This window comes from Octopus sinensis, linkage group LG20 (genome assembly GCF_006345805.1).
Source record: "Octopus sinensis linkage group LG20, ASM634580v1, whole genome shotgun sequence".
NCBI classification, from domain to species: Eukaryota; Metazoa; Mollusca; class Cephalopoda; order Octopoda; family Octopodidae; genus Octopus; species Octopus sinensis.
The window spans coordinates 29,657,538-29,681,489 of NC_043016.1; the positions used below are offsets into that span (position 1 = coordinate 29,657,538).

At 36.7% G+C, this 23,952-nt stretch overlaps 1 protein-coding gene across 1 annotated transcript in view; it reads left to right on the forward strand.

The window, feature by feature from the left end:
• Window positions 1-23,952, forward strand: part of LOC115222555 (spastin) — a 108,616-nt gene that overhangs the window by 57,944 nt on the left and 26,720 nt on the right. Inside the window, exons 3-4 of the mRNA XM_029792821.2 lie at window positions 7,421-7,504; window positions 19,055-19,228. Of these exons, the coding sequence (XP_029648681.2) occupies window positions 7,421-7,504; window positions 19,055-19,228 (258 nt within the window). The remainder of the gene's footprint in view (window positions 1-7,420; window positions 7,505-19,054; window positions 19,229-23,952) is intronic.

A 23,952-nucleotide genomic window follows, 5' to 3' on the forward strand; every position in this document is an offset into this window, starting at 1 on the left:
AAATAATTCTTTCATCAATATTTTTCTAAATAAATTTCTACACCCATGCTCTGTCTGTATATCCACATTTACTCACTGAAGTAAATCATCATAATACCTCCCCCCCTTCCTCCTCCTCCCCTCCTCCTCCTCCTCCTCCTCCTCCTCATCATCATCATCATCACCACCACCACCACCACCACCATCGTTCATCATTGTTGTTGTTGTTATCATTACCATTGTCATTGTCGTCATCGTTATTAGTCACCATTGTTGTTGTTTCTGTCATCAATCATTAGTCTCATCACTATCATGGCATAGATGCACTAGCTTAGCCAAGTGGGTGGTCTGCCCTGGGCGGCACTTTTGGGTCTGCTGTAGGTAGTGTGTTTTTTGTGGGGTCCGAGGAAGGGGGTGGGCGACACACAGAAGGGCTACTGTGGGAGACACTAGCTACACTAGTGCATAGATGGGTTAGCCAGGTTTATCTAGCAAGGTGTGTCTTTTCTTCTCTTCATCCTGTATCTAACATATCATGATATTTAATCTTTCCATATTCTTCTAGGTTTTCCTCTACCCTAACCGTAACCTTATATTGTCACCACCACTCATCATCCATTCTTCACTTGGCATGCATTAACTGATGTTTTTCAGTGATTTACCATTTTCTCTTTGTGACAACAATAATAGTTGATCTGCTAGAAATGGCTGCCAAATCTCACACAAATCACACATCCCGATATCATAGAAAAGGACACATTGAATAGCATAGTCTTGGGTGCACTAATTATATTTCTAGAAAAAAGACAAAGTGGTCACCGTTGGAACACTTTCACTAAGTTTGCTGTATCAGAGCTGATCTGAGATTTAATTCTTTTGATGCAGATTAAATCTAAGACATGCTTTGCTTCTAATCCATGTTTTAAAGTGTTTCATATTTACATTGAAATTTCCATAATTTTACAACAGAGCTTTTGTGCTCAGGAAAAGCATCAATGTTGCTGCTTGATTTGCTAGATATAGCAAACTGATCTCCCTCAAATCACATGCTATCTCTTTAAAAAAGAAAAAAAAAAACACTTTGAATAATGTAGTCCTAGATACACTAAACTGGAATAAAAAAAGAAAAATGATTTGATGGACTGGGCAGGAATACTTAAATCTACTGGATTACACCTGACATGGGATAACATACTACCAACTAATTCATGAATAAAATTAATTTACTAAATCTTCCCAAATTAATTAATTTTCAAAATTAATTAAAATCTCGCCAGTGTATTATGTGAAATACAACAACTACAACCATTCACCTGAATTATTTCTTTCGTTATCAAGCCATTTTTCTCTTTATCTAACCATTTTTAGATTGTTTTCTTTACGTACTTATTTATTTAATATGAAAATATTCTAAGTATAGAATATTCTGGAATCTTGAGAATTCAAGTTGATTATGAGAATTGATAACAACAAATTCTAAATCTAATAGACATTCTTAAATTTAAAAAAAACCCCAAAAATTCAAAAATGACATTTTTAAGTGAAACAGAATATTTCTGTTTATCTTTTGATGAGTTTGAAGGAATTATTTTTATGATGGTGGCAAACTGTTATACTAAATCAGTATAACACCTTAACCTTTTTGTGGCCATATTTCTGAAGAACTACACCATCCTTGTTTCAATTCATTTTGAAAATAATGAATTTAGTACAATAACCTCATCGTTATTAAGCTTGTATTTGGAACATAAATTAACATGGAAATTTGATGAAAGGTTTTAATTTAGATAATTTTAAAACAATAAATTTGTATCATAGGACCAGGGGCAGTTTTAGACCAGTTCGTATCAGAAGTAGTAACACTTGGCAATATTAGTGCTGTAGCTAAGTTGGTGAGCTGGCAGATTTGTGAGCATGCTAGGCAAAATGCTTAGCTGGGGTTAGTAGCCCATGCTCTTAACCACTACGCCATATGTCCATGGGCATATGGCGTAGTGGTTAAGAGCACAGGCTGCTAACCCCAAGATTCCGAGTTCGATTCCAAGCAGTAACCTGAACAATAATAATAATAATAATAATAATAATAACATCGAAAAATACCTTAGGAATGAGAAGGCTGGAGGGTATATCAGCCGAAACGTTGTGTTAACAACAAGATGAGGGCAAATATCTGTCGAATGTAAATAAAGCATTTCATCTGTCTTTATGTTCTGAGTTCAAATTCCACTAGGGTCAACTTAATGTTTCATCCCTTTTAGGTACTTAAATAAGTACCAGTTTATCACTGGGGTTGATGTAATCAATTTAGCTGTTTCCCAGAAATTGCTGGCTTTGTGTCAAAATTTGAAACCAATATGTTGTAGTTAAGATGGCAATCTGGCAGAACTATTTGCAAGCTGGGCACAAAAACTTAACAGCATTTTACCCATCTTAACATTCTGAATGCTATTTGCTTGACACCGTGGTGCTTATATATATATATATGCCAGCATGGAAAACAAAATCTAATGGATGATGATGATTATATATATATATTTATATGCCAGCAAGGAAAATGAATGTTAAAGAATGATGGTGATATATATATGTGTGTGTGTTTGTGTGTGTGTGTGTGTGCTACGTATATCATTTATCCTATTCCATTAAATTAACAAGGTAGGCATACCCCTCACGTAAAAACTGGCTTCATCAAATTAAATATCCTAAACCACTTCAATTCAAAATGTCGTCAAATAAAGTGAGAACTCCTAACAATTTCAGAATCAAATGTTTATCATAAGAACCTGTAGAAAAAAACGAAAAAAAAGTTCTGCAGTAAACACTACAAGTAAATGTTAGCATCCAACATTTAAACTTACGAACACATATAAACCACATATTCAAACACTCAATCAATTTTAAGAATGCAATCAGCTTTCTTCACTGTATAATGAATATCAATGTGATTTTGACACCTACGGGTGGGATTATTTCTATTAGTGTCAAACAGTCTTAGAGACATGCAATTTGATGGTTCCTGGGAGTATACAAAGCTAATAGTTTTTGCAGGATCATAATTACAAACTTAACCACATGTAATGCGATTACATTGTAACGCAAAATTCAGTTAAATAAATTAGAAAATCAATAATTGCCTAAGACAATCAACAATTATATATAATGTCATTTCATTTATAGTAAATTATCAAATTAATGAAACACAAATAAAATTTTTAGAACTGGAAAATAAAATCTGTTGGAAATAATATAAACAAAGTGTTTAATAATAATTTTATGCAGATTAACTATTGTTTAAATTCTGCTAATTGGTCAACAACAGAATGCTTTAATTCTTAGGTAATGCTGGATATTCTTGTAGTTACATGTTGCTTAGTGGTTAAGAAGTTTGCCTCCATACCACATGGTTTCAGGTTCAGTCCTACTTGATGGGTTCCTTGGACAAGTCTTTTCTCTGATTAAGACTGGACTGATCAAAACTTTGTTGGTAGATTTGGTAGATGGAAACTGAAAGTAGACCATCAGATGTGCGTGCATATGTGTATGTGTGTGTGTGTATGCGCGCGTGTGCATGTGCATGTGTGTATCACCTTATCCTGACCTTGCATGATAATTGTAAAGGAGTGTCACCACCATACATGCAGTGTCACTAATTTTCATTATTCTGTGAAAACATACTCAGCCATGGGAAATTATTACTTGGAAACAGATGAGGGTTGGAGACACACACACACACACATGCAGAGAAAGAGAGACACATATTGATTGTACATATTAACAGTGACTAGAAGGCAATCTCCATTTTTCTCTTGAAATATTGTCTGTAGAGGAATCCTGGATATGCCATTAATATATCAACCCTCTTATGACTGTATGTCTGTAGAAATACACATCTTTTGTTTAAAATAATTTTTTTAAATAATGAAGAATTTAGTAAAATAATTCTGTTGTTTTTAAGCTGGCATTTGTAACATAAGTTAATATGGAATTTAATAGAAGATCACTTTAATTGTTAGATTACTTTAAAGCAGGAGATTTAAGTCATAGAGCCAACAGTGTTTTCGGGCAGATTTGTATCAGAAGAGTTAAAACAAAGTATTTAACCTTTTATCATTCAAATTACTCTGTCAAATATAATGGTTATTTATTTATCCACTCTTTGAATTAATCATACACTATCCCATAGCTTTGAGATTTCAATGAAGTGATTGTTTACTTTTAGAATAATATTGCAGGGGAAGTGTGAGAGGCCAGATCTAGTCAGTTTGAAGATAAAGCAGGTAGAATATTTTGGTTGGATATGGCTGGCTTAACCCTTTAGCATTCAAGATTCCTCTGTGAAATGTAATGCTTATTTACTCGCTTTGTTTTGAATTTTTCACACATTACTTTGTAGCTTTGAGATTTCAATGACACAATTGTTTACTTCTGGAATAACATTGTAGAGTAAGTGTTTGAAGATAAAACAGGTCAATTTTTTGGCCGGATATGGCCAATTTAAATGCTCTTGGGTTAATGTTTATATTTTGCCTATAAAATATTGAAGTATTTGGGTAGATTAGAATGAATAAGTCAAAAGTAAAAATCGCTTTTTATTCATTAACTTTTTGTTACTATATTTCTGATGACATATAATGCTTTTGTTTCAATTAAATTTTAAAATGGAGAATTTGGTAATATAACTCTCATTATTGAGCTGATAACTGGAATAAATTAACGTATAATTCTAATAGATTATAATTTAGACCACTTTAAGACAGTAAGTTTGTGTCATCGAACCTGGGGTGGTCTCAAAAGAGTTAATCCTTTCTACTGAGGTTCAACACCTGAAATTTTTTAGAGGTGGATACTAGTCAATTTACATCAACTTCAGTGTTCAACTGATAGTTATTTCATTGATTCTAAGAGAATGACAGGCAGAGCTGACCTCAGCAGAATTTGAACTTAGAATGTAAAAATGGATGAAATGCCGCTAAGCATTTTGTCTGGCATGCTAATGATTTTGTCACCTCACCACCTTTATTATATTCATTTAATATAAGCTATACATAAACAAGGTGACAGAAATATTGATATGCAAGAGGCCTTACAGTATATACTTTGTTCCTTCAGGTTCTCAGTTCAAATTTTAATGAAGTCAACTTGGGGCCTTCCATGCTTCATGGTTAATATTTCAGTGTTTTTTCTAAGTTCCATCCTTTTGACCATGTTCATGCTGGGGGAGATTTGTTTAGATAATATCATTAACTCCAGATCATACCTATGTTTGTAAATGCTTCAGCTGTGACCATCCTGTGTTCTCAGACATCCTCCTTCACTGTATTCTTTTTAAAGATTATAGAATGTAATTTGAAAGATTTAGCATATATCATGAGAGACTTCCTCTTTAGTTTCCTACTGATTGAATCCGTCACTGTAGTATATTGGAGTGGATTCAGGTGAGTTCAAATTCCGCCGAGGTCGACTTTGCCTTTCATCCTTTCGGGGTCGATAAATTAAGTACCAGTTACGCACTGGGGTCGATGTAATCGACATAATACCTATGTCTGTCCTTGTTTGTCCCCTCTATGTTTAGCCCCTTGTGGGTAGTAAAGAAATATGTATTTCTTTCCAAATATATAAAAAAAATTTACCTTGTGTCATGTCAAAGATAATTAACCCTTTAGCATTCAGATTACTCTGACAAATGTAATGCTTATTTATTCACATCGTCTTCAATTAATTAGGTATTATCTCATAGCTTCAAAATTTTAGTTACATAATTGTTTATTTTTAGAATGATGTAGGATATATGCAAGGGGTTAGATCTGGCTGGTTTGAACATAAAACAAGGGCTTGGCATAGCTGGTTTAAACACTAAAGGATTAATATAAGAATTGTAGATTCTTTAAACCTACAGATTCCTTCAACCCCTCTTTCACCATCCTTTCTCCACAGCCTTCCTTATTTCTTGGATACTTTCTTTCTTTGCATCACACACTGCTCTTCCCCTCCTCCTTTATCTCCGATACCCTCCGACCACTCTTTCCCCATTATTACTCTCATAGCACTTGCCCACTTCCCCTCAACCCTCTATCATTTTCTCTCACTGCCTTCTCATACCTTTCTGCATTCCTCTGCACCTTCTTGTTTTTACTCCTTCTCCTCCTCCTCCTCCTCTGGCCTATTTCCATGATCCACCTCACCTCTCTTTCCTTTGATGGCTCTCACATGATTCATCTCTACCCTGTCTATTGCTCCCTTCCTATCCCTTTACCCCATGTCTTCCATCCATGCTTGCCTTTATGACGTAAGATAACCTTAGGTCTTTCACTACATAACCTACCCTAACACCTTTCCTCTCTGTCCTCATCTTTTCTTAACAACCCTTTTCACTGACTCCTTTTTCCCATGTTTTAAGCCACATGCTCTCCTCCACTTCACGCCTAGTCTACTACTCTATTACTCTCTCTGCTACCACTCTATCGCAATAACTCTGCTCCTCTCATCTTACTTACTCTCTCTTATCACCCTGCCTAGACATTACACCCTCTCCTCTGTCTCCCTTAGGGGTCACTCTAGGTCTTGCAAATCACAAGGCACTATTCACTAATGAAGAAAAAAGAAAAGAAGAGAAAAAAACGTGCATTCTGTACACTCTGCATAGTTTCTGATGTCAAGATGGACATCCAGCCTTAGAAACCATGCATGATGCAGCCCCCAATTCATAAGATCTTTCAACCTATACCAGCATGGGAAACAAGCATCAAATGATGATGATGATAGTGGTATGTAGTTTTGCAACTAGTTATCCACACTAGCAAGGATATTATCATTATTGGAATATTTGGCCATTTGTGTCTTGGAGCAATTGTTTTTATAAAGAAATCTGTTATTTTTCTTTAATGTCAACCATTCGGATGTGACGCTGAAATGGAGCCTGTCTGTTGAGCCAGGGTTAGTGACAATAGCACAGGTAATTTTGTGGTAAAATTTGAACTTAAGACTTTGTGGTTCACTACCTTAATAATCCTAGTGTAACAACAAGCATCATCATTGTCATCATCATTTAATGTCCATGTTCCAGGCTGACATGGGTTGGGTGGTTTGACAGGGTACATTGAAATCAAGGACTGTATCATACTCCAGTGTCTGCTTTGGTATGGTTTCTATGGCCAGATGCCCTTCCTAATACCAAACACTTTACAGCATGTACTGTGTAGCTTTTACCATGGTACCAGCACTAGTGAGGTTGGCATGAAATGTGCAAGACTACAAACCCTGACTGGGGAGGCAGGAGCTTTATATACTTGGAAGATAAGGTGTAGAGCACTATTGAATTTTGTTTTTTCAAATTTACTGAAGAATTTTCCAAATTTTTTTTTTCAATGACTTAATAGTGATGATACAATTTCATATACTTCTTTTTATTTTCACTTTTCTTGATGTATTTTTTTACTCACAGGAGATGCCTGGGACCGTGCCAAACGGTTGAAAGATAAAATGTCAACTAACCTTGTTATGGCCAAAGACCGCCTGGAAGTTCTGGGTAAGTTGTCACAATTTTTCTTGATGTAGAAAATTATTTTCATGTCATCATAAATTAAGAAAATCAAAAGCTTATTAATTACAAAAAAAATTAATTATAATGCATTTTGAAGTGAGTTATTAAATGTACAGGCATTTTGTTGTTAAGATGGCAAACTGGCAGGATCGTTAGCACACTGGAAAAAATGCTCAGCAGCATTTCTTCTGGGTTTTACATTCTGGGTTCAAATTCCTCCGAGGTTGACTTTACTTATCATCTTTTTGGGATCAATAAAGTAAGTGCCAGTTGAACACTGGAGTTGATGAGCTCCTCCCACCAAATTTCAGACCTTGTGCCTAAAGTGAAAAGGATTGAGTTGGCAGAATTGTTAGTATGTTAGGCAAAATGCTTAGCAGCATTTCATCTGTCTTTGTGTTCTGAGTTCAAATTCTGCCAGGGTCTACTTTGCCTTTCATCCCTTTGGAGTTGATTAAATAAGTACCAGTTGAACATTGGGGTTGATGTAATTGATCTACCCCTCCCCAAAATTTCTGGCCTTGTGCCAAAATTTGAAACCATTATTATTTTCTGATTGATTTGCATTTTAGTTCATCTTCTGACCTGACCTCAACCAATGGCCTAAGGCATTAGATAGAGAAAAGCTACCTGAGAATGTGGGTGGTTGATGTCAACACACTTTTTTGTGTCGCATAGATTGTTGGTTTCCCAGAGATCTGGTCAAAAAACTTGTCAGTACCTTTCTTGAACATTCCAGGGCACCTATAATAACAGGGATGGGTTTGGTTTTTAATTGCCACACCCTAGATATCTCAATCTCAAAGTCCTTACATTTCGATAGTTTTTCAAATTCCTTTGCTGGATATTTCTATCAGGCATGTTTTTTGTCTTAGGTCTTTGATGATGATATGTGGTCTGTTATCATTTATTTTCCTGTCTGTATGTCTCATAATCCCATAGGATGGTAACATTCTCTCCCTCAGTGACTGGCTCTGGATGGTGTTCATACCTGTTCTTAGTGTATGGGATATCATAGTGACAGCACATTCCCCAGTGCTAGCATTGGCCAACTCAATCATCCCCGGTTTATATTCTGTAGGAGCAAGGACTGAGTAACTGGCAACAATGTGGACAATACTCTTAAGTTTGTCATTGCAGAGTCTACACGTTTGTGTCTACCTCATTGTGTGTGATATTAGCTTGATAGTTTTTAGGTGAGGAGACTCTGATCTTGTGCTGCCAGAATAAATCCTTCTGTTTCAACTTCCAAACCAACACTCTGCAGTCACTGATGGGTTCTTCTCATATCTACACCAGCTTCTCCAGCTCATTTAGGTTTTTCTTGCCACAGTCTTGATATTTCCTTCAGGCTTTTGTTTTACACTATTTTGCTCCCTTAGTGGGTGCTATGTCCTTATCGTCATCATAATCAAGGAGGTTAAGCTCTTGCCTGTATTTAGATGCCTCTTTCGAGATTGAATGTAGTTTCTTACTCTTTTCATGTTACTTTACTGGCTCTATCATCCAGTCAGTGTTACTTTGGATGTACACTTGGAGTTCTATTGTGGTCGTTTTGTAGGATGTTTTAAGCTAGATTAAGCCTTTCCTGCCTTCCTTTCGTGGGAGATAGAATCTGTGGACAGATGATTTTGGGTGGTGTATCCTGTTTAGTGTCAACAGTTTCCTGATCTTTATGTCCATATGCTGGAGATCATTCAGATTCCAGTTGATGACATTAAGTCTATAGACAACTGGTACCACCAGGGAGTGCAATTCTATCCTGAGAGTTCAGCTCATATATTTAGGACCATCCTGACATTATTATTATTATTATTTTCTACTCTAGGCACAAGGCCCTAAATTTTGGGGAAGGGGTCCAGTCGATTAGATCAACCCCAATACACAACTGGTACTTAATTTATCAACCCTGAAAGGATGAAAGGCAAAGTCAAACTTGGCAGAATTTGAACTCAGAATGTAAAGACAGACAAAATGCCGCTAAGCATTTTGCCCGGTGTGCTAACATTTCTGCCAGCTCTCTACCTTATTATTATTATTATTATTATTATTATTATTATTATTATTTTACTTCTCAGAGCTCTCGATCTCACTTTTCCTAGGTAATTTTGTGAGAGCAGACCGCATCCTGTTGTCAAAGATCTCACAGGGTCTCTCAGGGTCTTATTTCACAAATTATAAGACTTGGTACCTAGATGTTAAGTATTATGGAAGATACTTAACACCCAAGTATCAATTTCAAAATCCTTGTTGTCCCCAATAGAGCAGTTTTGGGGGATAGCTCTTCTGTTGCTGTTGTTGCTGATTTTGGCATAAGGCCAACAATTTTGAGGGAGTGGGTTAGTTGATGCCATTGATCCTAGTACTTGACTGATTTTTTTTTTATCAACTTTTATCAACTCAAATGTTTGAGTTCTGAACCCTTTTAGAATGCATCAAATTAGTGTAGGCCTTTCAGTACCACTCCGATATAACAAAGAAATCTTGTAGAAGTTTGAAGAGCTCTGCCCAACTATTGGCTCTTTCTTTGAGGATAAAGTTTGTTACTAACTCCATGGCTGTTTCAGTTCTGTATCTAATGTAGATATGGATAAACAATTGAACTGTGCACTTATACATCGTTGGTTCAAAATTACTGTTAATGTTTTGTTATTTCTCGACAGAACACTATATTCTACATTGCTGCAGTTTACTTGGCTGTCAGTATGAATAGAGACTTGAACCAGAAAACCAAACAATACTAGATAACATGGGAATGCTACCCGAAAAACGATCTATCACTCATCTAGGGAATTATTTAGCATGTATCAATTTCACATTTTGAAATCAGAGCCAAATACTGACTTATAAAAGACTTTTAGGTCATCAGAGGTATTTATGTTTGTATATAATGGTACAGCATTGTTGTTAATATGCCAGCGAGTAGAGACATATTACAATGCAATATATGGCAGTATGACATTAATCTTTATGCTATGTGTCTCTGTCTTGGGAAATATTTTTGTCAATTTTTCCTGTTATGTCAAACCAAGCTTGTTTGCTGTTGTCTAACTTATTTAATATTAGCATGTTAACATCTGGTTCTTTTAGAGAAGGTCCTTAGTACCTGATATACTCTTTTAATTCGTTTGGTACCAATCCAACTGAAACCACACCTGGTTTTATGACACAAACTTTACATTTTAAATGAATCTAAAATAATAAAAAAAAATCTTCCATCAAAATTTTAATTCATGTTCCAGTCACTAACTTCATGACAGAGTTTAGCAAATTCCTCATTAATTTCAAAATTAATTGAAACAAAAGCAGTATATTTTAAAAGAAATATGGTAACAGAAATGGTAATGTTATAATTCTTTAATGTTACAATGCTTATACTTATATAATATTAATCGCACTCATGGAATTCTCTATGGTTCTCAGTTACATTTCACTTAAATTCTATGTTCTTAATGTTGTAATATTAAAAATATTTATTTTAATTTTTGATATTTATTAACCACCCTCCCCGCCAAAAAATAAAAACGAAAAAAAAGAAAAAGAGGAGAAAAGATAGTTGAAATATGTTAAGATTCCTTTCATATTTTGTATCGCACTATCCCCACCTCCTTCACCAACAAAATACCATGCTGAGTTACAGCACCATCAGCACCCGTACCACCACTTCTTTTGCTTCTTCATCACCGCTACCTTTGTCACCACCACCACTACCACCATCATCATCATCTTCCATCACCACACCATCATCATCTTTGGGTAGAGCCTGCGATGATTTTTATCAATATTGTCACACCCATTACTGTGTCTGGTACTTTTAAGTCTATGGTTGGTCTTGCGAGAGGAGGAGAAGGGCAAACTTGATCTTGGTGCCAAAGGATGTAAGTCAAGCAGCAGTTGTTCTGTGCACTGGTTTTGTTTGACCATTCCTCTCTCTCTCTCTCTCTCTCTCACACACACACAATGATGGGTTTACACACAGCCTTTATTATTTACCAAACTTCAATTATCCAAAATGCCACACAGAACCCTGTGTTTGCAAAATGTATTTATCAACCATGAATCCATGCTCCCCACTCTACAATATCAATTTGATTTTGATAGAAAAGATAAACAGACCCACTAAAACTAAAGAGAGCTAATTAGTTTATAATATCTAATATCACATAAAATAAATGTTAATTAATTGTTTGATTCATCACAAACATCAAACAATAGCAGGGTGGTCTTTTACTTTGTCCGTATCACCTACCTGGGTAGATTATCTTGTGAAGATAAAATAAACATTTAATTAGAATAATATGTAGTATCTTATTTAGAATAGAATGTTGTGTAAGCAGTAAAGCAATCACATGGCAGGCTATAAATTTGTGATTTAAGCCCTATCTTTTAGTCTATTGATCATTATTGCCCCAGATTCATGTTTATAACATGTTGTTTAACATTTTTATTAGTATCACTAGCTTAAAAGCCACGCACCATGCGGATTTTTAAGCTAGCTCCTGCGGAGGGCTAATTAGACCTGCAGCCCAGAACTAAAGAGAGCTAATAAGCATGACTATAATACGTCTATAATGACTAGTGGTACATCTATGTGCCCTGGTGGTGTTTGATCAGAAGTTAAAAGATGGATGAGAATTAATTCTGTAATGCAATCATTCTATTGTGCCAGTCTCAAGTAAAATTCCAACTGTTGGCCAATTTGTTCCAAAGTTCTTTTCTTGACATGAAATTAACAAAGTGAATATCATTTGTCTCTCTTTTGATCTCTGACATCATCTGACAAATGCCAACCAAGATAGCATGAATCAGCCATGCTTTACCTGCTAGAAATAGCAACCCAAATGCTTTTAAATCAGATCCCAATACTGGATGTTCAGAACCAAATGAAAGGCAGATTTTCAATCCTGGGATCATCCTGATTCCCAAAAAAGTATAATATGCCTTTGTAGAGCAAATGTAGACTGAGATACAGGGGTCCCAGACACAGAATTTCGCTTTTATTATCATAGATGATGAAAAAATTGGATAACTGGTGGAATCGTTATCACACCAGACAAAATACTTTGCTGCATTTTTTACCAGCTCTATGTTCCGAGCTGGAATTTTCCCAAGGTTTTCTTTGTTGTTTATCCTTTAAGGAACAATAAAATAAGTACCAATTAAATGCTGAGGTTGATGTAATTGGCCATCACCCCCCACCCCTCACACAAATTTTGAAGTTACAAGATAATGCAGGATCAATTCAAAACAATGTGAATATATAAACGTTACATTTGATAGAGTAATCTGAATGCTAAAGAGCTAATGTATATATTTCATTGGCCTAGATATATTACATCAATATACAATTTTATGGCTTACACAATCTTACTACATCATTACACAATCTGTTTCAATGGCTATGGGTCTCTCGACTATATTCATGTGGTAATGAAATAGAAACATCAGAAAACTATTGGTAATATAAAGTGCAAGTAACTGTCATTAAAAAGTTATTTATGACTGAAAAGTAAGTCTGTTATCTTAATAATTCTATATTTAATCCAAACATTAATCTGATGTTCTAGTCTTCAGTTGATATTAGTTTACTGTTTACTCGAAAACATGTCCAGTTACCCCTGACTTTAAAGTGCTACTGTGTCTTATCTGCTAAGAGGACAACCTTACCAATACTACCAACGCATCAAGCCTGCACATAGCTGCTCCACTGATTAGGATAAGGATAAAGATCCTTTCTGAGTCATCTAGCCTCATAGGGCTGGTTTCCTAGTTTTCAAGGTATATAAAATCCCCCACCTGGACAGGATGACAGTCCCTCACAGGATTACTCACTTTTGCCTGCTGAGTGGACTGGATTAACATGAAATGAAGTGTTTTGCTCAAGAACACAACATGCCGCTTGGTTCAGGAATTGAAACCACAATCTTATGATTATGAGTTCAACATCCTAATCATTAAGCCAAATGCTTCCACATCATCTTAGCTATTAAACAGTATTTTCACAGTTAATAAACAGTATCACCTTAACTAAGAAAACAGTGTTCTTTTACTTGTTTCAGTCATTTGACTGTAGCCGTGTGGGTGCACTGCCTTTAGTCAAAGAAATCAACCCTAGGACTTATTCTTTGGAAGCCTAGTACTTATTCTATTGGTCTCTTTTTACCAGACCGCTAAGTTACAGGGACATAAATACACCAACATTGGTTATCAAACACAGATATACAAACACACACACACACATATATATCATCATCATCATTTAACATCTCTTTTTCATGCTGGCATGGGTTGGACGGATATATATATACATATATATATATATACATGTGATGGGCTTCTTTCAGTTTGCATCTACCAAATCTTTTCACAAAGCTTTGGTTGGCCCAAGGCTATAGCAGAAGATACTTGCACAAGGTGCCACCCAGTGGAACTGAACCCTGAACCATGTGGTTGGGAAGCAAGCTTCTTACCACACAGCCATGCCTGTGCCTAGCTAGTATTGTCATAGCTAATTGTCACAGTTAATAAACAATATCATCATAGCTAATAAACAGTATTTTCATAGTTAATAAATAGTATCACCACCGATTAGAAACTGATTGAATCTCGTTTAAATTACTTCTTTAAAAAGGACACATTATACAATGTATAAAAGAAGAGGTGGTTATGACTAGAATACCTGTGCTCATTGGTTTGTTTGATGAGAGCTGACTGGAAACTTAACAAGAAGAAGGAAAATAAAGTGGTCTGCTAATTGATTTTTCTTCTAAAGAATTATTCAGATAGGAAGTTTATCAAGGCATTATTTATCATAGGCTGGCAAGCAGGAGTACCTTAGGATATGAAACTTATCAAGACATTAATTAATCAGGTCTACCCTGGATCCCTATTTATCCCCTCTCATACATGCTAACCTCTTTCTATAACAACCCTTTCTATTTTTCCTTCCTCATCACTTCATCTAACATTTCTATCTCCTGCTAGAATTGTACAATGACTTATAAATTAAAACACTGCATGTAAGTTTAATATGCGTGCACCATGCATACACATGCACACCCACACACACACATACACACAATTTCTGTCAGAATTTCTAGCCACAACTGTACAGCTGCTCAATCAACTGGAATGCAGGGTTCATTCAGTTAATATATAGGTGGCTGAATATTCCACAGACATTTGCATGGCGACGGATCTGGCTCCTTTCATGGAATGGAAGCTTTCATCCATTTCTTAGGATTGACTGACCTGTGCGTGACTGCTGTTGTCATGGAACCCTTCTCCACTTCAGTCTTTAAAGGTCTCATTCAACATATGTACCTTTAATGTATGTGACACAGTCTGTGACAAGACTATACCTGTTGAATTGCAGGTACCAATCCACCTACCTAAAAGCTTCCAGATAGTTTCACAAGGTATGGATTGATACATGGCTATAGAAATGACATATAGCATAGGTATGGCTGTGTGGTAAGAAGTTCACTTCCCAAATATATGGATCCAGGTTCAGTCCCATTATGTAGCATCCTCGACAAGTGTCATCTACTAAAGCCTCAGGCTGACCAAAGCCTTGTTAGTGGATTTGGTAGATGGAAACTGAAAGAAACCTGTCGTGTGTGTGTGTGTGTCTTCATGTATGTGTTTGTTCTCCTCCACTATTTGACAACAAGTGTTGGTGTGGTTATGACCCCCATAACTTAGCAGTTCAACAAAAGGGACTGATAGAATAAGTACCAGGCTTTACAAAAAAAAATAAGCACCAGGTTCAGTTCAGCTAGAATTCTTCAAAGTGGCACCTCAACATGGCCACAGTCTAATGACTGAAACAAGTAGTATATATATATATATATATATATATATATATATAGATAGATATTAATCATCATCATTTTTAACCTACACTTTTCCATGCTGGAATGGGTTGGTCGGAATTTTTCGAGGCAATTTATGTGCAGCTGGATGCCTTTCCTGTTGCCAACCTTCACCTGTTTCCAAGTAAATAATATTTCCCCCATAACCAGACATATTTTCATGGTAGATTGGAAACAAAAGAACACTGCTTACACAATGGTAACACTGTCATACGAAGTCAAGGCAAGCTTGCTAGGCTTTGGTCAGACTGAGGCTATAGACACCTGCCCAAACTGCCACTCAGCCATGCATGTCTGTGTGTGAATATAAAGGGAGATAATAGCTTCTTGGAAGTCAGACATCCTCTAATTTAGAGAAACTTTAAGGCAGCGAGCTGGTAGAAACGTTAGCATGCCGGGCGAAATGCTTAGCAGTATTTCGTCTGCCGTTATGTTCAGAGTTCAAATTCTGCTGAGGTCGACTTTGCCTTTCATCCTTTCAGGGTTGATAAATTAAGTACCAGTTACATACTGGGGTCGATCTAATCAACTGGCTTCCTTCCCCCCAAATTTCAGGCCTTGTGCCTATAGTAGAAAAGAATTTAGATAAACTTTCGTTTTATAAGCTTCATCAATGCTTTGTGATTAACGTTACTAAAATACTGTTTAACCTTTCCCAATGTAACTCCATATTCCACTCAATACTAACCACATCAACTATTAGTTTTTCAAATGTCTTTATCACTGCCTTTTCTATTTTGGCCACCAAGACCACGAGGCAAACTAATGAGTCATTATCGTTATAGCTGTTGTAGTCATTTGTTTAATGACAAAAGTTAAGAAAATAAAGAATTAAAGTAATTTACTTGCTGTTAATTTTTAAGGCAATATTTTACCTCTGTTAGTTTATTTTCTGCAAAAATAGGCCTTGTTAAGCCTTAGCTGATTTGGATATCTTTAGAAAAATGAGGTGTTACAAAGCATGATGTTATTGTGTCTGGTTGAGCAGAGCAGAGCATACATGCATGTGTGTGTGTATATACACCCTTGCATCCATCTTCACCTTGAATTGATGCTGTAAGGGTACCTACATATTTAGTGTACCGTGGGCATTCTGAAACATAGCGAAACCTCTCCCCACCTCCTCTCCAGATCTAACCACAGCCAATTTCTTGCAGAAGAGAAAGTCAGACAGGCAGAGAGAGAGAGAGAGAGAGAAAAGAATTGATTTCAAAAGGATGAAAAAGTTGGCCTTGGTAAGATTTGAACTTGGAGCATAGAGAAGTTGAACGATTACCAGAAAGTAATGATTCTGACTCTCTGATGTCTTTTGTCAATTGCCTGTCCACACACACACTATAGAGTTTAGATAACTTTGTCTTGTTCAATAGTGCATAACCAAATGTGTGTGAGTGTGTACTTTAGTGTATAACATATATTTGACATTTATCGAAGCATTGTTGTTCCCTTGTTGCTTGTATGAACTCTGTATCAAAGGATTTGCATCTTTTCAATTGAGTTAATGATATCGATAAGAGCTCGAAATACTCTGTCAAATTGAAATTACCATTTCTAGCCTTTGGAACCAGCTTTGACATTTGTTGACATGTAAAAATTCTTTGATGTAAATTTCTGGAATATTTCTTTTTCTGCTTTATTTATTGATTTGTATGTTTTTTTTAAAAACTTATTCTGTGTGTGTGAGAGACTGACTAACTCCAACATTATTTCTTTGTTTAAACATGTTAAGTATGAAATGTTCTTCTGATAGACACACCCAACAGCGGAATCAGTGGTTTGTCGTCTTTTAGTATTTGTAATCCCACATATTCCTAGTTTCTAAATTCTTAGATATTTCTCTGTAATTTGCACTTTAATCAAAGACTTGAATCAGGTAAAACTGCCTGACATTTAAACCAGCCGGCCCCAAGAGACACATTTGTGTCCATAGAACATGATTACCGCTTTATTTCGCTGAACCCTTATTTGTTGTTCACGATGAGAAAATCCATCATATATATAATGTCTTTCACTTATTTCAATCATTACACTGCGACCATGCTGGGACACCATCTTGAAGAATTTTTGCTTAAACGGGTTGACCCCAGTGCTTTTTTTTTTTAAAGTCTGGTACTTATTCTATCAGTAACTTTTGCTGAACTGCTAAGTTATGTGATGTAAACAACCCAACACTGGTCGTCAAGCACCAGTGGGGGACAAACACAGGCTTAAAGACACACACACACATATACTTCATGTTTCTTTCAATTTCCATCTACCAAATTCTCTTGCAAGGCTTTGGTCAACCTGAGGCTATAGTAGAAGATACCTTGCCTAAGGTAATATGCAGTGGGATTGAACCCAGAACTATGAGATTGAGAAGCAAACTTCTTACTACACGGCTCCACCTGCCCCTATTTGTATATCCATAATATATATATATATATACAAAATTCACTTTAACAAATTCTGTCTGACCCATGCAAGCATGGAAAAGTGGATGTTAAGTGATAATGGTTATGTGCCAGTAAAACTTCAGTCACTTTCTCATGATAGTAAAACTACATGCACACACACATGTATACACACACACACACACACACACACACACACACACACACACACACACAAACTATTTCTAGGTAATTTGTCTAAAATCCTAATATTTGGCTTCAAATCAATTTTAAATGAGATCTTTCCAAATCAATAAAACTGTTGTTTAATCTTAGGTCATTCCACTTTAACCCTTTAAACTAGTGGAGGTGCGTGGTTTAGTGGTTAGGGTGTCGGACTCACAATTGCAAGATTGTGGTTTCAATTCCTGGACTGGACGATGTGTTGTGTTCTTGAGGAAAAACACTACAAAGGGATGGGCTCTGCCAGGCTTTCTCACCCTTGATACACTGCATGGCTGTATTGCCCCAATGATCCTCAAGGGGTTAAGAGACTTGTCAATATCCAACCAAAATATTCTACCTGTTTTATGTTCAAACTGGCCAGATCTGGCCTCTCACACCAACCCTACAATATCATTGTAAAACATTAGCAGTTACCTTCTCAAAATCTCAAAGTATTACTTTTGACAGAATAATGTGAATACTAAAGTGTTAAGCAGATCAATAATTACAGAGGTGTTTCAGCTTTTACCCGTGCCCCTCCTGTTTTCTTTTCCAACATCTAGGACTCTGTTATCCAGTGTGTTAATTCTGTTTTTTCTTTTTAAGTTAGTGATAGTGTAAGAGTGTAATTTTTAGGTGAAAATTTCACAACCATTTCTAGCATTTTCAGTGACTTCATAGACGTTTTCTTGTTGGCTCCTTCATTGATGGAATGTGTATTATTGATGAAAGCTGCAGAGTTATTGCCCTTGATATTGTTGAAGCTCCTAACAAATCACACACACACGCACACACTTATAATTTTTACAATGTCTTAAAGTGGCAGATTGTTCCATTTAATATATATATATATATACATATATATATATAAAGATTATTTATCACTTGAGAGACCAATTAGATGTTAGTATCATCAGTGAATCTGAATGGATGAACGAAAATTTATTTCTGAGAACCTACTACAGGAGGCAAAGAATTTCAAAGATTATTATTACCATTATTACTTTTGATTAACATTATTATTTCCTTTTAATTTTGTGACTTTATGTTTTCCCCGTTTTTAGAAAATTTATTGAAAGTGTCTGGCACAGATGGCATGGATCGAGAAAATTGTGACCTGAAAGGCAAACCAATGACACCGCAACTGAAAAGAAAACATGATAACAGCCACATCATTAGCCCTATACATCACCCCAGTATATATTCATGTTCATCATCATCATCATTGCCTCATCCAGGTAGAGCAACAGCCATTCTTCATCCCTCAACTCATATATCGCTACCTCACATTATTATTATTATTATTATTATGCCATGTTGTTAGACACAGAATCATATATGCATGTTATTGACAAGTTTGACATTCACTTTTGGTGGAACCATAAATGTTTTATGTTGTTGGTGGTGGTAAATAAATATCTCGGATCAGGATTGTTCCAATGTCTCAAAGGATCTTTTATTGGCTATTGATCTTTCATTTATTACTACAGAAAGAATATGGGAATCAGACTTTTTTTTTTTATCTAGCTATTTTATGATATGAGAGTATAGTTGAGGGGTGGGGTAATTGACATAGATACAAGGACACAAATTTTGGGGGAAGTGGGTTTGTCATTTAACCTTTAGCATGCTATAGATGCATCATGTTGCCGTACTGATTGTCTCCCTTCTCAATGTAACACAATGTGCTTACAGCTGCAAGGGAGAAAAGTCGTACAACACCATGTTGCGCCTAAGCATGCTGAGGTTAAATTGATCCCAGTAGGTAACAGGTATTTTTATTTTATCAACCCTGGAAGGTATAAATGTCAAAGCCAATTTTGGCAGTGTTTAAAGTTAGAACATAAGTTCTGCTTCAATTGCATATGCTGGATATTTAATCAACTAGGCAGCTATTTGCAACATCAGTGAATGTTTTACTCTCTTTTTCCTATATCAGAAATGATGAATTCTCATTTAATTATGTGGTTGGCTGTGAGTATGCACCATTGAAAAGGTCCAAAAAGGTTGAAATGTCTAGTATTCTTATTGGCCTCTGCTGAGATATATTTTTTGTCACTCTGCATGATATTTATTCTGTTCTTGATGCGGCAAGTCCATAACAGATCTCAAGATAAAAACTGCAGTAACTATTGAGTATGTGTGTGTACATTAAGTATAATAAATAGATGGATATTTTAATTAAATACTTCATCAATGGCCTATACCATATATCATGGTGTAAGCTAATGCTATAAGATATTTTGATCAATGCTCTAATAATTCTGCCAATCAATAATAATAATAATAATAACAATAATGATAATTTTGTGCTTTAGCACCAGATCAGAAATTTGTGTGTTTTTGTGTGTTGGGGGTGGATGGACAGACAATTACATTGATTCTCATACTTTATTTTATTGACCTCAGAAGGAGAATGAATGGTAAAGTTAATCTTTGTAGGATTTGAACTAAGAATGTAAAGAGTTGGAATGAGTGCTACGCTCATTCTGTTCAATATTCTAATGCTTCTATTAATCCCCTACTCACTCCGCTGATGTTGTTGTTGTTGTTGTTCTTCTTCTTATTATTATTATCATTATTATAAAGGGGTGAGCTGGCAAAATTGTTAGCACACTGCACAAAATGCTTAGTGGCATTTCATCCATCTTTATGGTCCCAAGTTCAAATTCTGCCAACATCAACTTTGGCTGTCATCCTTAGATGAAATTGATGTAATTGTCTGTTTCCCTCCCACAAATTTCTGGTCTGGTGTCAATGTACAAAATTAATTAATCTTATTGATTCACAGAATTATTAGAGCATTGGTCAAAATATTTTTTTAGCATTAGGCCATGGAGGCAGTGTTTAAGGGTTGATAAAATAAGTACCAGTTGAGCACTAAGGTCAATGTAGCCAACTTACTCTCATGCCTGAATTTGCTGGCCTTGTGCCAAAATTTGAAACCATTATTATTATTATTATTATTATTATTATTATTATTATTATTTTTATTATTATTATTATTATTATTCGGTGATACCAGTGCTGGTGGCACATAAGAGAACCATCCGAATGTGGCCATTGCCAGTGCTGCCCCGACTGGCTTCTGTGCCGGTGGCACGTAAAAAGCACCATCCGATCGTGGCCGTTGCCAGCCTCGCCTGGCCTCCGTGCCGGTGGCACGTAAAAAGCACCATCCGATTGTGGCCGTTTGTCAGCCTCGTCTGGCACCTGTGCCGGTGGCACGTAAAAAGCTCCCACTACACTCATGGAGTGGTTGGCGTTAGGAAGGGCATCCAGCCGTAGAAACATTGCCAGATCAGACTGGGCCTGGTGCAGCCTTCTGGCTTCCCAGATCCCAGTTGCACTGTCCAACCCATGCCAGCATGGAAAGCGGACTCTAAACGATGGTGATGATGATGATGATGATTATTGTTATTATTATTGACAGAATTGTTAGCATGCTGGACGAAATGCTTAGCAGTATTTCACCTGTTGCTGTGTTCTGAGTTCAAATTCTGCTGATGTTGACTTTACCTTTCATCCTTTAGGTTGAACACTGGGGTCAATGTAATTGACTCACCCTCCACCCCCACCCGCCCTAAATTGCTGCCCTTGTGCCAAAATTTGAAAGCATTATTATTATTATTATTATTTGTGGTACCAGTGCCGGTGGCACACAAGAAAACCATCCGATCGTGGCCGTTCGCCAGCCTCATCTGGCACCTGTGTCGGTGGCACATAAAAACACCATCCGAGCGTGGCCATCTGCCAGCCTCGTCTGGCACCTGTGTCGGTGGCACATAAAAAACACCATCCGAGCGTGTCCGTTCGCCAGCCTCGTCTGGCACCTGTGTCGGTGGCACATAAAAACACCATCCGAGCGTGGCCGTTCGCCAGCCTCGTCTGGCACCTGTGTCGGTGGCACATAAAAACACCATCCGAGCGTGGTCGTTCGCCAGCTTCGTCTGGCACCTGTGTCGGTGGCACATAAAATCACCCACTACACTCTCGGAGTGGTTGGCGTTAGGAAGGGCATCCAGCTGTAGAAACACTGCCAGATCTGACTGGCCTGGTGCAGCCTTCGGGCTCCCCAGACCCCAGTTGAACCGTCCAACCCATGCTAGCATGGAAAACGGACGCTAAATGATGATGATGATGATGACGATGATCAGGAGCAAGGGAAGTAGATTGGCAGAATTGTTAAAGTGTTGAACAAAATGCTTTACAACATAAAGTTGCATTACACAATATTCTGAGTTCAAACCCAGTTTTCATTTTCACCCCTTTGGAGTTGAAATAAAAAATAAAGTACCAATCAAATACTGAGGTTGATCAACTAACCCCCTCCTCTCAAAATTGATGGACTTGTGCCTAAATCAGAAGCAATCATTATTGTTATTTATCATTAATTATTATCATTAAGGTGGCAAACTGGCAGAATTGTTAGCAATGCCAAACAAAATGCTCAGTGGCACTTCTTCTGGGTTTATGTTCTAAGGTCACCCTTATCTTTCATCCTTTTCGAGTCGATAAAATAGGTACCAGTTCAGCTCTGGGGATGATATAATTGACTAGTTCCCTTCCTACAAAGCTTCCAGTCTTTGTACCTATAGTAGAAATTATTATTGTTATTGTTATTATTATTATTATTATTATTATTATTATTGTTATTTAAGGTGGCAAGCTGGCAATATCGTTAGCACACCGGGCGAAATGCTTAGCAGTATTTCGACCATTGCTACATTCTTAGTACAAATTCTGCCGAGGTCAAGTTTGCCTTTCATCCTTTCAGGGTTGATAAATTAAGTACCAGTGAAACATAGGGATCAGTGTAATTGACTCGTCCCCATCCCTAAATTTCAGGCCCTGTGCCTTCAGTAGAAAGCATTATTATTATTTTACCCATATTTATGTTCTGAGTTCAAATTCTGCAGAGGCTGACTTTGCCTTTCATCCTCTTGAGGGTCAATAAAATTAAGTACCAGTCGAGTAATGGGGTAAATATAATCAACTAGTCCCCTCCCTCAAAATTTCAGGCCTTGTGCCTTTAGTAAAAAGCATTATTATTATTTTTATTTTTATTATTATTATTATTATTATTATTATTATTATTATTATTATTATCTCCGTCTGGCACCTGTGCGGGTGGCATGTAAAAAGCATCCACTACACTCACGGAGTGGTAGGCATTAGGAAGGGCATCCAGCCGTAGAAACACTGCCAGATCAGACTGGGCCTGATGCAGCCTTCTGGCTTCACAGACCCCAGTTGAACCGTCCAACCCATGCTAGCATGGAAAGCGGACGCTAAATGATGATGATGATGATGATGATGATCTTCATCAGCATTGTTGTCTTGCTGGATAATGTATCGGTGAATTTGTTTACCGTCTGAGACCTAACATTTTCATCAGTTTCTCCTGGCAATTTCTATCAGTTTAATTAGCTCTTGCAAAGTAAAGTATAATTTGGTATTGTTCTTAGCACAATACGGAAATGATTATTGAATTACCGAACAAGTATTAGATTTTACTAAGCGTTATGTATTTATATACATATCCAATTACATATATGATCATCTTCATCATCATCATCACCCTCGTCATATGTCCATGTTCCATGCTGGCATGTGTTGATATGATCTGTTGGGGTCTAAGGACTGCACTGAGCTCAGTGTGTATTTTGCTTTGGTTTCTACGGCTGGATGCCCTTCCTAATACCAACTACCCTACAATGCAGTGTGTACTAGGTGTTTTTGACTTGAGACTGGCACTGTTGAGGTCATTATGCAGCTTTTGAGACAACAAACCCCAAGGGTTGCTTATTGCACACACACACACACCACACACACACACACACACATGGTGGACTCTTCCTTTGAAGATAACATATGAGTATTCAGCTTTTGCAGAACAACTTGCACAAATGATTTGTTTATGGTGATCAAATGTTTGTGCCTGAACAGGTGCACAGTGTGC